Source organism: Ochotona curzoniae, unplaced genomic scaffold (assembly GCF_017591425.1).
Source record: "Ochotona curzoniae isolate NIBS_2020 unplaced genomic scaffold, NIBS_Ocur_1.0 scaffold_4683, whole genome shotgun sequence".
Classification (NCBI taxonomy): Eukaryota; Metazoa; Chordata; class Mammalia; order Lagomorpha; family Ochotonidae; genus Ochotona; species Ochotona curzoniae.
Window position 1 is genome coordinate 3,428,171 of NW_024467121.1, and position 19,049 is coordinate 3,447,219.

Consider the following 19,049-nt stretch of genomic DNA (forward strand, 5'->3'; position numbering starts at 1 on the left):
TTTTATCATGATTTTTATAATATATTTAATGAAACTTATGTTCCATAGTTAAATTTTATCATTTTGCCACAGGTTTATTGTTTTGTTAGACTGTATACCCTTGGCTGCCTATTTTATGAAATTTTTTTCTAATTTTTACCTATGTTGGAATTTGTTAGAGAAATAAGGTACAGATTGAAAGCTAAGATATTGGAAGCTCTCTGCCCTGTGTGGTTCATGTGGTACGTAGCCAAATACAGGATGACAGAGACCAGATATTTTTGGCATTTACTTAAATGGTATACTCTGTCATATAATTGAATGATTGCGGATTATATTTATTTTTTCTGCTTCAGCAGGAATCTAAAGTCTTATCATGAATAAAAAGTAAGCTTTAACAATTTACCAGCATGTATTTTAGAAGTCATGGCATATGAATTCATAACACAAATTTCTAGGTGGCACCAGAGTAGCTTTTAGTTTCCATCAGTAGCCCACCACTCCTCCACTGCTCCATATTGTTATTTATCCTTGAAGAAATTCATGTTTTAGATGATTGTGTTTTTTTCTTTCTCTTTTTTTTTAAAGCATTGTTCCCTTTTCACCAGAAGTTACCTAGAGAAAGGAGGGCAACAGAGAGGCCTAGTAACATTTATGGGGTATTGAGATTGAGGATTTGCATCCGGGTCTCCCACATGGTCAGGGTCCAAAAGGCTTTGTGGGCATCCTCTCTCCTCCCAGGCCACAAAACAGAGAGCTGGATGGGAAGTGGAGCAACCAAATCATGAACCATCATCCAAGTTTAGAATATGCTCATTGAACCATCATGTTAGGCTCCTAAACATGCCTTTTATATATGTCCCATTTTGCTCATTTGGTGGATACCATGTCATTTCACCTTACCATGATAGAATATCTTTCTTAGTACCTTTTCTCTTGGCTTAGAATAATACAGTGTCAGATTTTTTACTTCTGTAGGAAATTTCTTAAACCCAGAACCTCCTAAAGCATCTGGCCTGAATCCATGTGTAATTAAGTTATACTATAGTCAATAATAGGTCAGGTATCAGGCTTTTATCTCCACTGTTCTGTGAGGGCTGTTTTGTCAAGGTTACTGTTATTTCCATATTGCCAGTTTGTGAGGGTCTGGAATCTCCTAACCCATTTGACAGTTTATCATTTCCTCTTGTTGTTTTTTTTAATGGTTTGTTTATTGTTCTCTTGCTCATAATTATTCTGAAGTATTTTGTTTTTGTTTTCCTTCTCAGTCTCCTTTGCCTAGTGCCTCTTTGTCTTTTCCAGACTTTATTTTATTTACTTCTTTTTATTATTATAATTTTATGATACAGTTCTGTAGGGACTGAGATTTCCTTTATCCTCTCCTCAACTCCGTCCCCTTCACTGAGTTCCCCTGTATCATTACTATAGTATAGTTCTTCATACACAGTCATATGTCCATCATTGCGGGCATGGACAATGGCAGAGTCCAGCGTCCTATCGTTAAGATATAGTGAACAGTTTCATTGGGAGTTTATCTTTGGAAGTAGAGATGCGTACTGCATTGTATCCTCACATATGGATTGTTTCCATTACATAGTTACTATACATTCCCTTAAATTAAAAGCCACAATACAAAATCAACAACAGGAAGAAAAATAGAAATTTACAATGCCATGAAATTAAATAACATGCTGCTAGCTATAATAGTCTCCATTACACAGTTACTATACATCCTCTTTTTTATTCAATTTATTTATTATTATTTTTAAAGATTTATTTATTTATTGGAAAATCAGATATACAGAGAGGAGGAGAGACAGAGAGGAAGATCTTCCATCTGAGGATTCACTCCCCAAGTGAGCGCACGGCCAATGCTATGCCAGTCTGAAGCCAGGATCCAGGAACTTCTTCTGGGTATCCCACACAGGTAAAGGATCCTAAAGCTTTGGGCCATCCTCGAGTGCTTTTCCCAGGCCACAAGCAGGGAGCTGGATGGGAAGTGGAGCGGCCAGGATTAGAACCGGCACCCATATGGGATCCCGGTGCGTTCAAGGAAAGGACTTTGGCTGCTAGGCCACTGTGCCGGGCCCACTATACATCCTCTTAAATGAAAAGCCACAAAACAAAATCAAAAACGGGAAGAAAAAAAAAGAAATTAAAAACACCATGAAGTTAAATAGGATGCTACTGAATGAGTAATGTGTCGCTGAAGAAAGTCATGAACCTTCTTGAGGAAAGTGATGCTGATGTATGATCTATGAATCATTGAAGAATTTAATGAGAAGAAAGTGTTTTGAAGAGGTGAAACTAACAAAAATATCAGAATCCATGAGATATAGTTTCCACTGATCTTTGTTGGTGAAATGTGTCTCCTCTAGGCAACAAATAGATGGGTTTTGTTTTTTAATGCAGTCCAATTATGGTGTTTGGTGGATGAGTTTAAGCCATATACATTCATGGTTACTATAAATGGGTGGTAATCTGCTTCTGTCATTTTAGCAATGGATTGTTCAATAATTTGGTCTTCTGTTGTTATTTCACTGGGATGTTCTTTTCATTTGCCTTTGGTTTTGGTGGGTGCTATTCCTTTTCTCTGTCAAGAGAACATCTTTGGGCCCAGCGCAATAGCATAGTAGTTAAGGTCCTCGCCTTGCACGCTCCCAGATCTCATGTGGGTGCCGGTTCTAATCCCGGCGGCCCCTCTTCCCAGCCAGCTCCCTGCTTGTGGACTGGGAAAGCAGTCAGGGACAGCCTTGGGCTTTGGGACTCTGCACCCATATGGGAGACCTGGAAGAGCTCTTGACTCCTGACTTCACATTGGCTCAGCTTTGGCTGTTGCAGCTGTTTGGGGAGTGAATCAGCGGATGGAAGATCTTCCTCTCTGTCTCTCCTCTCTATTTATCTGCCTTCCCAATAAAGATAAATAAAATCTTGAAGAAGAGAGAACATCTTTAAGTATCCTTTGTCGGGCAGGATTGTCTATGGCCATACCGCCCTGAACGCGTCTAATCTCTGATTTTGGAAGCTAAGCAGGGTCGGGCCTGATTAGTACTTGGATGGGAGACCTTAAAATTGGTGGATTAGTATATGAAGTGCTCTTTTTTCTCTTTATAGTCATTCCCTAGGGGTTTCACACAGCCCCCTGAATTTGGGCACCATGTCCATGTGTTGCTGTGTGCTGTTGACTCTAAGCTTCTGCAGCTAGTTTCCTCCTGGGATTTGGTGCAGCTCCGTAGCCATCTCTCTCTATGCGTTCTTTTTTCTTGTTTACATGTAGACATCTCGTTTTCTTTTGTTTGATCTTTATTCCCTTCCCATTCCCTGACTGCTGTAAAAGTCCTATCTGTAGTCTCCTCCCTTTCAGTGAGTGGCCACTTTACCACTTATTTTAATCAGTGCTTTAGTTTTAAAATCTGTGACATTCTTCCTTGCTTTGTTCGTTATCAAGTTATGACCCTGTCTTCAGGCTGTCTCTCATGTCCACAAGTGGCCACCTTTCAGTGATTATATTAGCTTTTAGCCGGGTATCTTTACTTGCATCTATGTCACAGAGCGAGCCTGTTGATATATGATGAATCATATCACCCTTTGGCCAAAGTCAGTTGCCGTCTTTGTGCCATTAACAGTGTCAGCTAAAATCTTTATGTACTTCAGAATACTCTGTGCTGAGGCTCCTTCTCTGCCTTAATCCAGCCACTTCAGCTCACGCCTTTCTCTCCTTTACTCATTTGCTGCAGCCTTTCTGACCCCTTCATTGTTGCTTGATCTTGCTTGTCATAGTCTGTCCTCAGGGTTTGTTCTCTGCCTGAGACGTGCTTTTCTAGATGGTCAGTATGGCTCTTTCCCTCATTGTCTTCAGGTCTTTGCTTGCACATTGGTACCCCTTAGATGCCTACTACCCCCTTTACCCCAAATAAACTAGAATCTGTTGTCCCAAATAAGCTATTTTTTCCCCCTGTCTTGTCTTGCCTTTTCTCCTAGCGGTCCTTACCAGCTCATACTAGAATATAAGCTACGTTACGGTGATTTGTTTTCCTCTTTCTTTGAAATATCCTGGTTCCTGAAATAGTGATGTTTGACATTATAGGTATTGAGCAAATTGTATTGAATGAGTTGAATAAATGAATATTTGATAATTAGCTTTCCTGTTTATCTCTGAGTGGCTATATAATTGAGTACTTATCTAACTGAGTGTTTTTCTCTTTTACAGTACAATGGTTAGTTCTGTTCAAGGAAGTACGTATCCCAGCCAGGCTTCGGTGTACAGTCCTCCTCCTGCTGCCACCGCTGCTGATGTCACCATTTACCAGAACGCAGGAACTAATTTGTCCCAGGTGCCAAACTATAATTTAACAGCCTCAGCACTGCCTCAGCCAGTAGGCAGCCAACAACCACCTCAGCCACAACAACCATATTCGCAGAAGGCTCTGCTATAGGACCTGGTGTTCCTCCTAGTGGGAGATTCTGCTGAAGATGCAGACAATGCAGAGAGTGATTCGTATCTTAAAATCTGTTTATTTCCAACTCATAGGAATCCATCTTGAGGAGCAAGTTAAACTATTGAAGAAGGTAGAACTCTCTTCATTTTGCACTGACTTTTTAGAGGTTCTCCTTTCCCCTTCCCCCCGAGGAATGAAACTACTTACAACATTTAATTTCTTTTATAATACAAAGAATTGATACGAGATTATTTGTCTCATGAAAATTACCTGGTCTGCAAAAAGTCAAACTTAGAAAAACTGTCTTGGGAAATGTTACGTATATCTATTGGTATGTAACTTCATTAGTGGCCATTTGAATCAAGTGGTGATCATGTGAATATATTTAACACTGTTAAGTTAATTTACATTGCTATTTTATTTTAATCATGAACAGCTACCATGTTTCATAATGTATCATGTAAATTTTAAATAATTACACTATCTTTTTAAACTGCAGGGGAACAAAGTTGTAGCATATGTACTGAAGGCATTATTTGTTCAGGTTTCAGCTTCAAATTAAATGGAAACTTCCTTTTACTAATTGTGAGCTAAAAATATGTGTATTATGTCCTTCTGTAGCCTCTGCATACTGCTAGCTGTCATCACGTCAGTGTACAGTAGCTAAATTTTTGGCATAGTTTTAGCAGTTGATAATGTTCCCTTTTAAACTTTCACGTTTTGGCATGATGTTTCAGATATAGGGGCCATGAGACAAAAGTAAGTAGAATTACCATTCTTTATATCCTATTTTAAAAGAAATAATGTTAATTTACATTTTCCTAGTTGAAAAATAGTAATTAGGTTTCTAAGCTGTATACTGTTTTTTGGTGGCAGTAACACCAAAGATAGAGGCATTGGGTAGGATTTTTTAAACTGGAAAGAAAACAGGAATTACACTACATTTTTAAGGTCTCTTGTAATTATTTAGATTATAACTAAATTTAATTCATTTGTCTTATCCTATTGCTAGTCTCTCAATATGTCCTTAACACATTGTATCCTTTAACTTTCATTAAAATGGATATAAGTGGATGTTTCAAAGTAATTTATATTCCTGACTTTGCTTAACAATTTATTATATTTATTATCTTTCAGACTGGGTTTTTCGGTCTGTTCTCTGTCTTTCCTCTTTAAAATTTAGTGGAATTTTTGGCTTCCTAGTTGAGAGTATTTTTGAATGAATGCTTTTATTTTATTCCTTATGAAAATGTTTTTTAGTGACAGTTTAATCTTAAATATTTATAATTTCCCTGGTTAAACTATGCTATAATTGAGCACTATCATTTAAACAATTGAAAAAACTGAGATGAAGGCCATAGCTATTGAATTAACAAATTTGATACTATAAATCAGAGTATGATTTGTATTTTCTTAAGACTATTTTCCACAGGTAACTTCCTTTCTTTTTGAAAAGTGGCTCCATATTCAACAGATACTCATCTTGCTGACTCATTTCACAGGTTCAGATCTCAAGCGCTACTTTCAACTTAAAGTTTCACTGTAGTGCTGTGTTGTCCTGAGTTTAGAATATGTTGCCCTGAAATAGTAGTTTTAAAATTTGAATTCAAGTTTTATACTTTAGTCATTTTTAGTAAATTACATTTGATAAACATTGTCAAATAGGTTGTTATCTTTTTTCCACTTTAAATTTTGTGTTTTACTTTTTTCCAAGTGATAGGCTTTTTCATGGCCTTTTGATAAACTTCTGTTTACCAACAACTCTTCATTAAAAAAAAAACTGTTTATTTTTTTATTTGAAAGGCGGAGTGAGAGAAGGAGAGACACAGAGAGAGAGCAAGAGAGAGCGAGGACAGAGATAAGAGTTTCCATCTGGTTCTCTCCCTGCATGGCCGCAGTGTGAGGAGCTGGGCTGGTTTGAAGCCAGGAGCCAGCCAGTTCTCCCAGGTTTCCCACATGGGTGAAATCCAAGCACCTGGACTCTCCTCTTGTGCTTTCCCGGGAGCATTGGCAGGACGCTAGGTCAGAAACGGAACAGCTGGGACTCCTTGGTGCCCATATGGGATTAAGTTCAGACTTAGTTTGTTGCACCATGGCATCAACCCCTCCTGCTTCAATTTTAATACCCATCATGTATCTGTTTTCTAATATGCTTTTTGCCCTATAAACGCTAAAGAATGGTGAAATGGAAAAACTACCCTATTACAAAGCACATATTTTTCTTTACCTTTTTGATTACTAAGCTTATAAATTAAGTGATAAGACCTGTTACTGACACTTATTGGTTTATGCCTTTCACTTAAAATGAATGAAAATATTAGCTGGAAAATGTTCAGTCAAAATGAAGCACTATCTTTTCCATCTTTCAGAGACATGGCAAGGATAGAAATGGGAAAGGACCTCTTAGGATCATATGTGTTTTATTTTGAAACCTGTATTTATTGCACTTCTGACAAATTTTTCATTAGTAGCTGTCCTTATTTTGAAGGAAAATATTTTTTTTATAAAAGGAACTGAATGTAAACTTCTGTGAAGCAAGTTTATCTCAATTTTTTTCTATTAAGTATTTGAGGTGCGTTTTCATTAAACAGTAACATCTGAATGGGAAAAAATCCATTTACTGTTCAGCATTTGTAGCCAACAGATATCAAAGCCTTTTGAATGTGATAATACATTGCTGTTTTAAATGTACCAGGAGTGACTTCTAATATGTACTTTGTGTGGTTTTTGCAATCTTTGCTGGTTCTGGTGTCCTCTTTTGATGTACCTGTCTCCCCTTCTCTGTGAGGGACCATTTCTGCAGATTCCCTTCTATGTATTAAATATTTGTTGAACTTTGTATCTATAATTATTAGTTTTGTGTTTAAAATGTTTAACAGTTCTTATCCAAAGTCTTCATATTTAACTGTCTTACTTTACTGAAGAGATAGGATACTGTTAAATTGGCCTGTTGAAATAAGTATTCAATGTCAATAAGCTTTTTGTGTTGTGAATTTTTTTATCTGCAGAAAGATTAATACACATAAATATTTTTAATCAGGACTTATCCATCACTAACAGCTTGTATAATTGCATCATCTTTCATATATTTATCTATATATGCCCATATGTGTATGTATACATGTACATGCTTTAAAAACTTATTTATTTGAAAACACATCAGGGTATATGAGATAGAAACCCTTGATTCATCAGTTCGCCCCACAAATGGCTGCCTTAGGAGGCTAGTCGAGGCTGAAGCTAGAATCCAGAAACCTCATCCTGGCCTCCCATAAGGTTGGCAGAGGCCCAAGCCCTTGGGCTGTCATTTACTGCCTTCCCCAGCACATTAACAGAAATGTGAATTGGAAGCAGAGCAGTCAGGATTTGAACTAACACTCTGATGTAGAATGCCGACATTACATTTGCTGGTGGCACATGCCAAAATAGCATGTTGCATGTGGCAATTTAAACCACTGTGCTGTAATGCTGATCCCCACACATATACTTAATGTGTAAGTAGACAAGTTAGGGACATTTCTTATGTGCTTCATCATACACATTGTAAAGATAGAGACAGATTCTTTATTGTTCCACTTTTAGTACCTGTGCTACTGATGCGGACACATACATAATGTAAACAAATGATTTTCACAACTAAGAAAATTAGCAGTAATTCTGTGCACAATGTTACAAGACGTTCTCCAATTGTTGATTATATCTAACTTTTTTAAAAAAAAATCCAAGATCCTTTCTAGAAATTTGTGCCACGCTGTTATTTTCTTCATGTGGATTATTCTTGTTGGAATATTTCCCTCCTGGTATTGCCTTTTTTATCATCTGTGCCAGTTGTCTCACAGCGTCTTGTATTCTGGGTTTATGTTTGTGTTTCTTTATAGTATTCTTTAATATCTTTTTGTTATACTGACTATTATTACTCCTTAAAGAATTAAGGTCAGAAACATGTCTGTAATTAGAAATAGTTTATAGTTATGAGGTGCACATATAAATGGATATTATTTAAAGTGGTTACATAATGTATGGTAGACTGTGCACAGACCATTGAGCTACTATAATTCAGTAGTTTTTGTGTTCTTGAATTGTATTTGAGTAAGTGTGAAATTTATCAAAAATGAATAATTCCCTTTCCCACATTCAACCTAAGTCACCTTTTCTCAAGTTTGTTCATTCAGCCAGTTGACTCTTAATGACCTCTATTTAATTTTAGAAATGCGGTCAAAAGACTGTATTTGTATATGCATACATGTTGGCATATTCTAAAAGATTTCTTATTACCACTTTAAGATACAGAATTAGTTGAAGAGGTAAATGTTTTTTTTTAGATTTATTTTTGCTTGAAAGGCAAATTTACACAGACGAGATACAGAGAGAAAGCATTTCCATCCACTGTTTCACTCTCCAGAAGACTAAGTACAACAGCTGGTGCTGAGCTGATCTGATACAAGAAGCCAGTTTATTTCAGGTCTCCCACATGAGTGCAGGGGCTCAAGACTTGAGCCATTCTCCACTGCTTTTCCAGGTGAGAAGCAAGGAGCTGGATGGGAAGTGGAACAACCAGGAGATAAACTGGCCCTCATAAGGAGTTGCCAGTGTCAGATTTAGAAGATCAGCCTGCTATGCCATCATGCTGACTGTTTTTGTGTGCTCTTTTTGAAAGTTCTGTTTTTAGTGGTTTTTTTTTTTTTCCTTTAATTGATTACAAATTGCAAAGAAGCTAGTGTATAACCACAGTCAGGTCTGAAACATACTCATGTTAACAATATGTGTACTACCAGAATTTTAAATAGGTGTGCATACACACACACACACACACACACAGAGGGAAATTAGAGGGAAAAATCTGAATTATTGTTTTGGAATTTGTTCTTCTGAAGAGACAATATTTCAATGTAAATATATGACATTAAATAAAAATACAGTGAAGCACATTATAAGAGTTGCCAAAGTGAAGTTGCAATAAAAGATACAGGTAAATTCACTTGATATGTGTCAAAGAGGCTTCATGTAAGTAAACTCATTTCTATAAGTAAATCTCATCTAGGCATTAAAGAACTCTGTTCTTCAGCATGTCATGACACTGAAATGACACACTGTAGGTTAGAAAAGGAAAGTGGATTCCAAGTTGGCAGAATAGGGAACATACTTGTGGATTTTGACCAGGGGAAGCTGATGGAGCACATTTCTGAAGGAAAATTCGAGCAAATCCTACACCAGAAACACTGAGCAATGGAGAGGGACAGTGGAGCCACATGAACACAGCAGTTCTGTGGCTACCACTGATGGCTCCTGTGAGCCAGGACTGGAGGAGTCAGGTGGAAATAGGCTGTTGTGACCAAAGTGGCAGTATTTTCTAGTGCAGAATCTAGCAGATAAGTATGGACTATTGCTAGAGTGTATGGGGAGGGTTACATCTATTTCCCTTGTGTCCTGACCTGAGCCACCCAGATCAGGGAGGAGTAAACGCTGGTTTTTTTGTTGTTGTGTTTTTTTTTTTTAAGTCTACTTATTTTTGTTGTATAGGCAGATCATATTTACTGAAATAAAAATTTTTCATTATTGGTTCATTCCTCAAGTAGCTACAACAACTGGAGCTGAGCTGATTAGAAGCCAGGAGCTTTTTCTGGGTTTTCCATGTAGGAGGGTGCAGGGTCCCAAGACTTTGGGCCATCCTATACTGCTTTCCCAGGCCATAAGCAGGAGGCTGGATTGGAAGTGAATCAGCCAGAACATGACATGAACTGGCACCAATATGGGGTCCTGGCACTTTCAGAAATCTGTAGTTCTTGAGGAGAGGTTTCTTTGATCATCAGCATGATGGTTCTATGACTATATTGTGAGCACCATTTTGAAATCAGGGGAGGTTGCAGCAGTTTTTGCAGTGGTTGTGAAGCACTGTGGTGCAGCCACATACTTGACAGAATCTAATGGACCATAGTGGCTCCAGTCTCAGGTTGGAGCCAGTGCAAGGGATGCGAATCCTTTTAGGGGAATAGCCCCTTCATATCCTCTACCAAGCATTAGCAAAACTGAGTCTACTAGTGGTTAATGCCATCTAATGGTCAGTGAAGGTATTCATTGGCTTTATCTCTTGCCAGCATAAGCACTTTAACATGAATAGGGAATTTTTTTTTAAGATTTGTTTTGGAAAAATCAGATTTCCAGAGGGGGAGGAGACATAGGAAGATCTTCCTACTGCTGGTTCACTCCCCAGGTGGGTGCAATGACAAGCTCAGCCTATCTGAAACTAGGAACCTCTGTGTTTCCATGTGGATGCAGGATCCCAAGTGTATGGGCCATCCTATACTGCTTTCCCAGGCCACAGGGAGGGAGCCGGATGGGAAGCGGAGTAGCTGGGATATGAAGCAGTGCCCTTATGGGATCCCGGTGCATACAAGGCAAAGATTTAGGCATTAAGCTATTGTGGCGGGCCCATAACTAGGGAATTTTAAGAGACGGACAGATAGGTACTCCCCAAAGACTCTTGAGTCTGCACATCCATTGAGATGCAGGCATACACACACTTGCACTTCTTCAGGCTCAGAGGCACAAAGTTCCAAGGTGGAGCACTCACAGCTTGCTTCTGCCCCTATAGGCGAGGTGGCTCATGGTGCTCAGTGGATCCTAAGTTCCTGTTGGAGTATGAGCACATAGACTGGCAGTTCTGGTACTGCACGATGGGGTGTGGCACATGGCTGTGTTACTGGGCCTTCAGTGTGTTTGACATAAAAAGCTAAGAGATCTCAGGTTGCCTGAAGTATATGACAGCACAGTTTTGTGCTCATGTGGACAGAACAGAGTGCTTCCACATAGTTTACGTGCTGGTGTGAATATGTGATGTCAACTGTAGGCTAACCCAGGGCCTTCGTCACTGTCTGTCAGGAGGTGAGGTAGTGGTTATGCTGAACGTCATGATTGCTCTCTTTTCTCCCCAGAGAAGGAGATCAAACATGCCCAATCTTGATGTTACCCTGGACACACACCCCAGCCTTGAGTCCTGGCTGCAGTATTGTGGCCCTAATCTGAATGCTACTCTCTACTTCCCCTGAAGGAGTAGTCACTTCCCCAAGCAATAGAGGCTTAATATAAAGAAGAGAACCCATCAGAGAAGAAAATCATCAGGTGTTTTCCCAGATGCCTAAAAGTAAATGTACATAACAATACAAATGTGAAATTAAGACTTTGCTTTTGAAAACAAAACAAAATTGGTAGATCATTGTGCAACTAACCAAAAAGTGAGATGATCCATATAAATAAAATCAAATGAAAAGGGAAATTTAAGAACAGAGGCTTCAGATATGAGCAGTGATCAGGAGTTACTACAAAGAGCTGTATGCCAGCACATTAAAAATTTGAGAAAATAAATTGATTTCTGGACACATACAGTCTACCTAAATTGAGTCAAGATGATAGCTCCCAAGATGGAGATTGAGTTGTGTTGACCCTCCCAACAATGAAAAACCCAGCTCCAGAAGGTTTCACTCCTCATTTCTACCAAATTTTTCAAGAACTAATTTCAAGTCTCAAATGATTTAAAAGCATTTGAAAAGGAGGGAACCATCAATTCTTTCTATGAGGTCAGCGTTACCTTAATTTGAAAACTGGAAAAAGAAAAAGACATACAGAGTAAGAATTGTGGATCACCATCTCTGATAAACACAGATGTAAAAATCCTCAACAAAGTACTAGCTAATTGAGTCTAGCAATGGTTCAGAGCCATCATTCATGAAGACCAAGTGGGGTTTTTTCTAGTTTTTAGGGATGGTTCAACATAAGCAAATCAACAAATGTGATGCACTGCATTAGCAGGCTGAAGGCTGATTATTAGCAGGTTATCTAATAGAGAAAGCTTTTGATAAAATACAACATTCATGATAAAATAAAAAATGTAAACAAATTGGATATAGAAGGATCATTTCTAAACACAATCCAGGTAATACGTGATATACCCATAAATAGCGTCATATTGAATGGGGAAAAGTTGGAGGCATTTCTACCAAGATGCTCATTCTCTACTGCTATTTAATATTCTCTACTGCTATTTAATATTGTCCTGGAAATTCTACCCAGAGCCATTAGGCAAGAAGAAAATCAGAAGGATACAAACTGGAAAGGAAAGTGAAGCTATCCCTCTTCACAGCTGACATAATCCTCTAGGTGAACCAAAGCACTTGAGTAAGAATATTGAAACCAGTTAGAGTTAAGTACAGAATATATATATAGTCAGCACATGGAAATCAATAGTCTTTGTATACACAATTCTGGGAACTTTTAAGTTCAGTCCCATTCTCAGAAACTGAGGAAAAAGATTAAATGCCATGGAATAAACTTAACCAAGAATGTGCAGGAGCTCTACAGTGAAAATTATAAGAAGACATCAAATTATGGAAAAGCCTTTTATTTTCATGAATTGGTAGGAATATGAAAATGTCCATACTATTTAGAGTAATTTGCAGATTTAATGGGATCCCAATCAAAATACCAATGACATTCTTCTCAGATCTGGAGAAAATGGTGCCGTTAATATTTGATAAATGAACTGAAATCCATCCATGGAGTTGGGACAGTCTCTTCAACAGTTGGTGCTGGGAAAATTCTATTACATAGTATGAAATAAGGCCCCTACCTTTCACTTTTTACAAAAATCAGCCTTAAGCGGATCAAGGAGCTTGTTGTACAACCTGATGCCATCAAATTACTAGAGGGAAATAATGTTGGCATTACAGAAGGCAAAGGTGTAGGCAAAGATTTCTTGGAAAGGACTCCAGAAGCACAGAATATCAAGGAAAAGCAAATTGGATTATATCAAGCTAAGAAGCTTCTGCACCAGAGGAAACCTGCAAGGTGAAGAGACAGCCAACAGAATGTTAGAAAGTATTTCCATTTTAAGCAATTGAGAGAGGATTAATGCCCAAGATCTAGAAAGAGTTTAAGAAACGCAACAAGCAGTCCAGGCTTATTAGCCATCAGAAAAAAATGCAATAAAAACCACAGTGATATTTCACAGAAATCAGAAGACAATGCTGGTGAGGACATTTGGGAGAGGAACGCTAAATGATGGAAACGCAAACTGGTGCAACCTTTATGGAAGATAGTATGGAGATTCCTCAGATATCTGAAAATAGCTCTACCAAATCACCCAACCTGAGATGATGCAGACAATATACCACTTTAATCAGTCTTGATCTGTTTTTTGCTTAATAGAATACTGTAAAACCAAGTCATTTCTTTCTTTGGTAATGGCTGAGAGTGACTTTTTCTGTTGAATAAGGTGGAAAATCAACAGTGGATTTTTTTTTTCTTTGCATCACAAATACTCATCCCAAATACTTAGGAAAAATGTTGGAGTCTGTATGTATAGCTACCATCGTAACACCAGCAATTCATGTGAGTACTACCAGTTTGTGCCTTGGCTAATTCACTTCCAATCTAGGTTTCTAACAGGCTGGGAGAAGCAACACAAGTTTGCTCATAGGCTTTCACCACTAGCACTGACTTGACAGATCCTGAAGAAATTCCTGGATTGACTGTGTCTCTACCCTTGTCATTGTGACCACTTGCCGAGCAAATGGAACGGGTGGGAGATCTCTGCTTGCCTCTCTGTAACTCTTTTAAATAAATATTTTTTGAAAAGTTAGTGTACTATTTGTTACAAAGTATCATTATAAATAACAGCCATTAAGTCCAAGATTGATTTTTTTAAATATCAGTTTTAATGTTTTCAGTTACATACCCAAGAATAAAGTATATTTGTCTTAAGTTTTCCTGCTTGTATTTTGAAAGATTAGACATGCTACTGGAATTTACTGGAGTTAATATTTAGTAAACTTTAGCTAAATTTTTAATTGTTTTTTTAATAAAGGGAGAAAGGCAAACTTCTCCAAATATCATTGAATCTCTTATACTCTTTTTATGAGCATTTGCTAGCTCTCAATTTTGACCAAGAAGTGAGCAATACTATATTAAAATTGAGTACCATGATCTAAATTGTTACAGTTAACATTTGGAAAGTTAACTATAATAGTCCCTTGTACTTTTACTTATTCATGATTTATTAATCAAATGTGATCATTTGTTTCTAGACACATATTTCATGAGCTGTTTTCAGAGAAATGTGCAGTGTTACACACAGAATACTTAAAATCCCTTAGGAGACACCTGAATGTTAATAGTGGTTTCCAGCAGATGCATGTTGTTCATTGGACTTTAGTTGTTTTAGTGTTGATGAGGATGAGTTTGAGATTATAGAAGAGGACATGATAAGTTCTGCTGTAGTATATACATACACTCTGTGCTGTGCTGTGCTCATAGGAAAAATGAAGTTAGAAGCACATTTCTGAAAAAGTTCAGCAATGTATACTTAAGAGAAATAAAATAGAAAATTTAGTACATACTTCATGATTTTACATGTTTAATGGTTAAGAAATACATGGATATGACTGTATAGTCTTCTAAACTGTATCAATACATTTTAAGTCACTATAAACATCATTTAAAGATGGAGAATGAGCGACTAGGTGCCATTTATTTCTAATTTTAGAAAAATGCACTTTTAAGTGATTGATAAGAATTTTTATAATGTATGATAAGACTGCCTCCTTGTTAGATCAGAAATGACCACATAGGAACATGTGAATACGTGCAGATTCAAAGAACTGTTTTATGTGTTTTGCTTAAATATGGTACGTGAGAGCTTAAATGTGCTACAATCCTATCCACTTAAAAGAAAGAGTTAAAGTTAATTGAGCACAATTTTTATGTTATTAATATTTTATGCTGTTTATTAACTTGATGAGTCTTTCTCACTGGATTAATTTGTATGTAAATTTTCAAAATTTATTTATTGCGATAGTACTAAATATAGCAAGCATTTATTTCAATGCATTTCTTTACAAATCAGAAGTGATGACTGAATCCATCCTTTTTACCAGTTCATTTTGATGACAGTAGATTAATTAATTGAAAAGTGCATAATGGGGACGCCTAATAATGACTTTATTGTAGTGTCAAATTTAATTGCCACACCCTATGTTCTGAAGTCCTACACAAGTGGTCGGTTTTTTTCTAAATATATTTTTATTTTGAATTTTGAATTATGTGGTACAATTTCGTATAGGCTGGGATTTCTCCCCAAACTCCCACCACCCGACAGATTTTCCCCATTTTATTAGTAACAGTGTAGTCCTTCTTAAGGAATCATAATTCTACTAGTCCCTTATTTAACTGTACTCCTACATTGTTGCTACAGATAATGTCAGACAGTTCTGCATCCCATTGTCTATACATGTCCAACAGTTACATTGGGAATCCATCTTTTGTTTGGAAGCAGGGATACATGTTCCATTATTTCCCCACATTTGTATAAGATAGACCCCAGTATTCTATCACTATACATTTCCATAATTGAGAAGCCATGAAATTTAATTGCCACACCCTATGTTCTGAAGTCTTTTGCACAAGTGGTTCTTAATTTTTTTAAAGATTTGTTTTATTTTCATTGCAAAGTCAGATACAGAGAGGGAGATCTTCTGTCCAATGATTCACTCCCCAAGTGACCACAACAGCCGGTGCTGTGCCGATCCGGAGCTAGGAGCCAGGAACTTCCTCCAGGTCTCCCACGTGGGTGCAGAGTCCCAAGGCTTTGGGCTGTCCTTGACTGCTTTCCCAAGGCCACAAGCAGGGAGTTGGATGGGAAGTGGAGCTGCTGGGATTAGAACCAGCGCCCATATGGGATCCCAGCACTTTCAAGGTGAAGACATTAGCAGCTAGGCCACCGTGCCAAGCCCAATGGTTCCTAATTCTTTATGCTCTTTCAAACATCCTTTGTAACAGAATTTTGGAAAATGTCTAGGAATAATTCTGGTTCTGGTAGACTAGAGTTTAACTTGCTCAATTCCTGGTGTAATGTGTTGAAGTAAATATGTTGAAGTTTTATATCATGAAAACTTTCTAGGAAGAGACAGGCTGGGAACAAACCTGTTTACTTGGTCTCACACAGAATTTAATTAAAATAACAAGCAACAGGGCTCTGAGCAGCTGAATTAAAAGCCACCGTCAACCATGCCCTCTTGGCTCTGGAACCAGTCAACTAATAAATACCATAATCAAAATTTACCTGTGAAAATTAAATGGACCTGAATTTCCCCTTTCTGAGATGACCTCTGTTAGAAAATCACCAGATTACCCTGTGAGTGTGAAAGCAAAACCAGGGCAGTTACAATATATCAGAACTAAAGCCTTACACATACTCCCTAAGGAATCGGTTATTGCAGGGGCTGGAATGTTCATGATACACTAGCTATGTGTAACCAGATTTCCTGGATCTGTTTGTCACTTTTTTTCTTACCCCACCACCTTCTCAGCCTATATGTTTTTTTCATCACTAACAAATTACTATACATTTATTGACTTTCAACAGCATATAGAAGTTTGAAGCTTGACTTGGCCCTCTTCAAGACTCTGATCAATATTAGCCAGGGCTGTGTTCTCATCTGGAGGCTGTAACATAAGCATGGAAATGAGATCCTTTTGCTGTGGTCTTTTGTTTATCAGCAAGTCACAGGTCCTTGCTCCATCATTCCTGACTCCATAAGGAGTAGATGAGGAGACTAGATAAGGAGACTGGTGCTGGTTTCTTCCTGGTACTTCTGTTAGTGTGGGGTGTTGATGCAGGCCAGGGTGTCCAGGTACTGGGTGAGACTGATTGGAGGAAAGACTTGATTTTTTTTTTTTCAATTTATTTTGGGCCTGGTGCAGTAGTATAGCAGCTGAAGTCCTTGCCTTGCACACATTGGGATCCCTTATGGGCACCAGTTCTAATCCCAGTGGCCCCACTTCCCATCCAGCTCCCTGCTTGTGGCCTGGGAAAGCAGTGGAGGACAGCCCAAAGCCTTGGGAGTCTGTACCCACGTTGGAGACCTGGAAGAAGCTCCTGGCTCCGGATCGGCACAGCACCGGCTGTTGTGGTCACTTGGGGAGTGAATCATTGGACAAAAATCTTCATCTCGGTCTCTCCTCCTCTCTGTATATCTCCCTTTCCAATCATTGGACTCTGATCTGATTGGAAAAGCAGATCAGATTTATGCAGAGAGAAAGAGCTTCCTTCTAGTAATTCTCTCCCCAGATGACTGCAATAGCCAGAGTTGCCAGGAGTTTTTTGCAGGTCTCCCATGCAGGTGCAGAGTCCCAATACTTTTGGACCATCCTCCACTGCTTTCCCAGGCCACAAACAGGGAGCTGGATGGGAATTGGAGCAGCTGGGACACAAACTGGTGCCCATATGGGATCCCAACACTTGCAAGATGAGGATTTAGCCATTGAGCCATCGTCCTGGGCCCAAGGAGAAGTCTTTTAATGTTCATGCATGGTGGCTCAGAATATAGCAGTCATTTGTTCCTGTAAGAACCTTTGAAACACATTAGTATGAATAGAAAAGGAGATAGTAGAGATGTTGTCCATGGTGATGAACCTTTTTGAAATGAATTTCCTTGGCACTTATATAGTACACTCAATCCCTTCTCTTACCACACCTAAATAGTGAATAATTAGCATGCTTTGCCTACTAGGCGTAGTCCTCTTTTTCTTTTTTTCTGGCAATGGAGAGTTTTCTTGGCAGTTTTAAAGGACCACTGCTGGCAAGAAGTTTGCCTGGTCTTGGAGGTGGGAAAAGTGTTTTACCACATCTTCTTTGAGTGAGTGAAATATGTTTTTGGTTGTTCCTGCCTTGTCTGCTGTAACTGCCATCCAGGTATTCCTGTCCCAACTCCTGCTAGGACACCCATTGAGATTAAATAGGGGATAAGTGCAGAATCCCTCTTGATGATGTAGTTTAGAAGCACAGAAACTAAAGATTGTAGTACAGGACAAAGTGGGAAGTAGGAATAAGTTGCTGTCCAGGTAGTGAGGATACAGTTGTAGGGCAGATTCACACAAAGACAGAATGCCCGTTTTGCTTTGTGTATATGTGCTGATAAAGAGCTACCAGATGAAGTTACCTAGCTGACTTTCATTCCTGGGTTCTCATTCCTTCACACTGCTTGTAGAATATGTGGCTGCTGTCATTGTTTAAGGAGCCTGATCTTAACCTATTAGGGTTCTTCAAGCTCAGTAGCGATGGAACAGAGACCCATAGTTAAGACAATTCAGCAGAAGGTTGATGGGCCACTGTGCCAACTCACAGATGTTGTATGCATGGTATCATGTGCATGGCCTTAAGTCTGGAGGAGAGAGCTAACAAGCAGATTAGATAAACTGGGTCCAAAACAAAGGACAAAGTCATTACTAGGGGACCTAGGAAAAACAATATCTAAACCAGGAGGAAGTTTTCCCATTGAGAGACAAATAGTAACTGACAGGAGGGGTGTGATAATAATTAGGTGGGTGTCAGGCCCTTACCAGGTAGATGTGAGGCTTGGATTTACTTATACCTATTGGAAGAGATGTTACAAGGGAGGTGTAAACCTCTTTAGGGAGGACACCTTACTGACTCTCTCTGGCTGGCCTGGGAGGAGAGCTAGCCTGAATAGGAGGTGAGCATAGGATAGGTGGACATCTCTAAAAGGAAATTTACAGTTGGCCTGCAATGTTGACTCCTCTCAATAGCAGTGGTTACTGTGGGAGCTGGGCAAAATGAAG

General features: G+C 38.5%; 1 protein-coding gene across 1 annotated transcript in view; it reads left to right on the top strand.

Annotated features, from left to right (window-relative positions):
- STAM (signal transducing adaptor molecule) overlaps positions 1–8,126 on the top strand; it is a 53,938-nt gene extending 45,812 nt beyond the window's left edge. The window contains exon 14 of the mRNA XM_040967806.1: positions 4,190–8,126. Within this exon, the coding sequence (XP_040823740.1) occupies positions 4,190–4,415 (226 nt within the window). The 3' untranslated portion in view covers positions 4,416–8,126. The remainder of the gene's footprint in view (positions 1–4,189) is intronic.
- Positions 8,127–19,049: the final 10,923 nt, after the last annotated feature.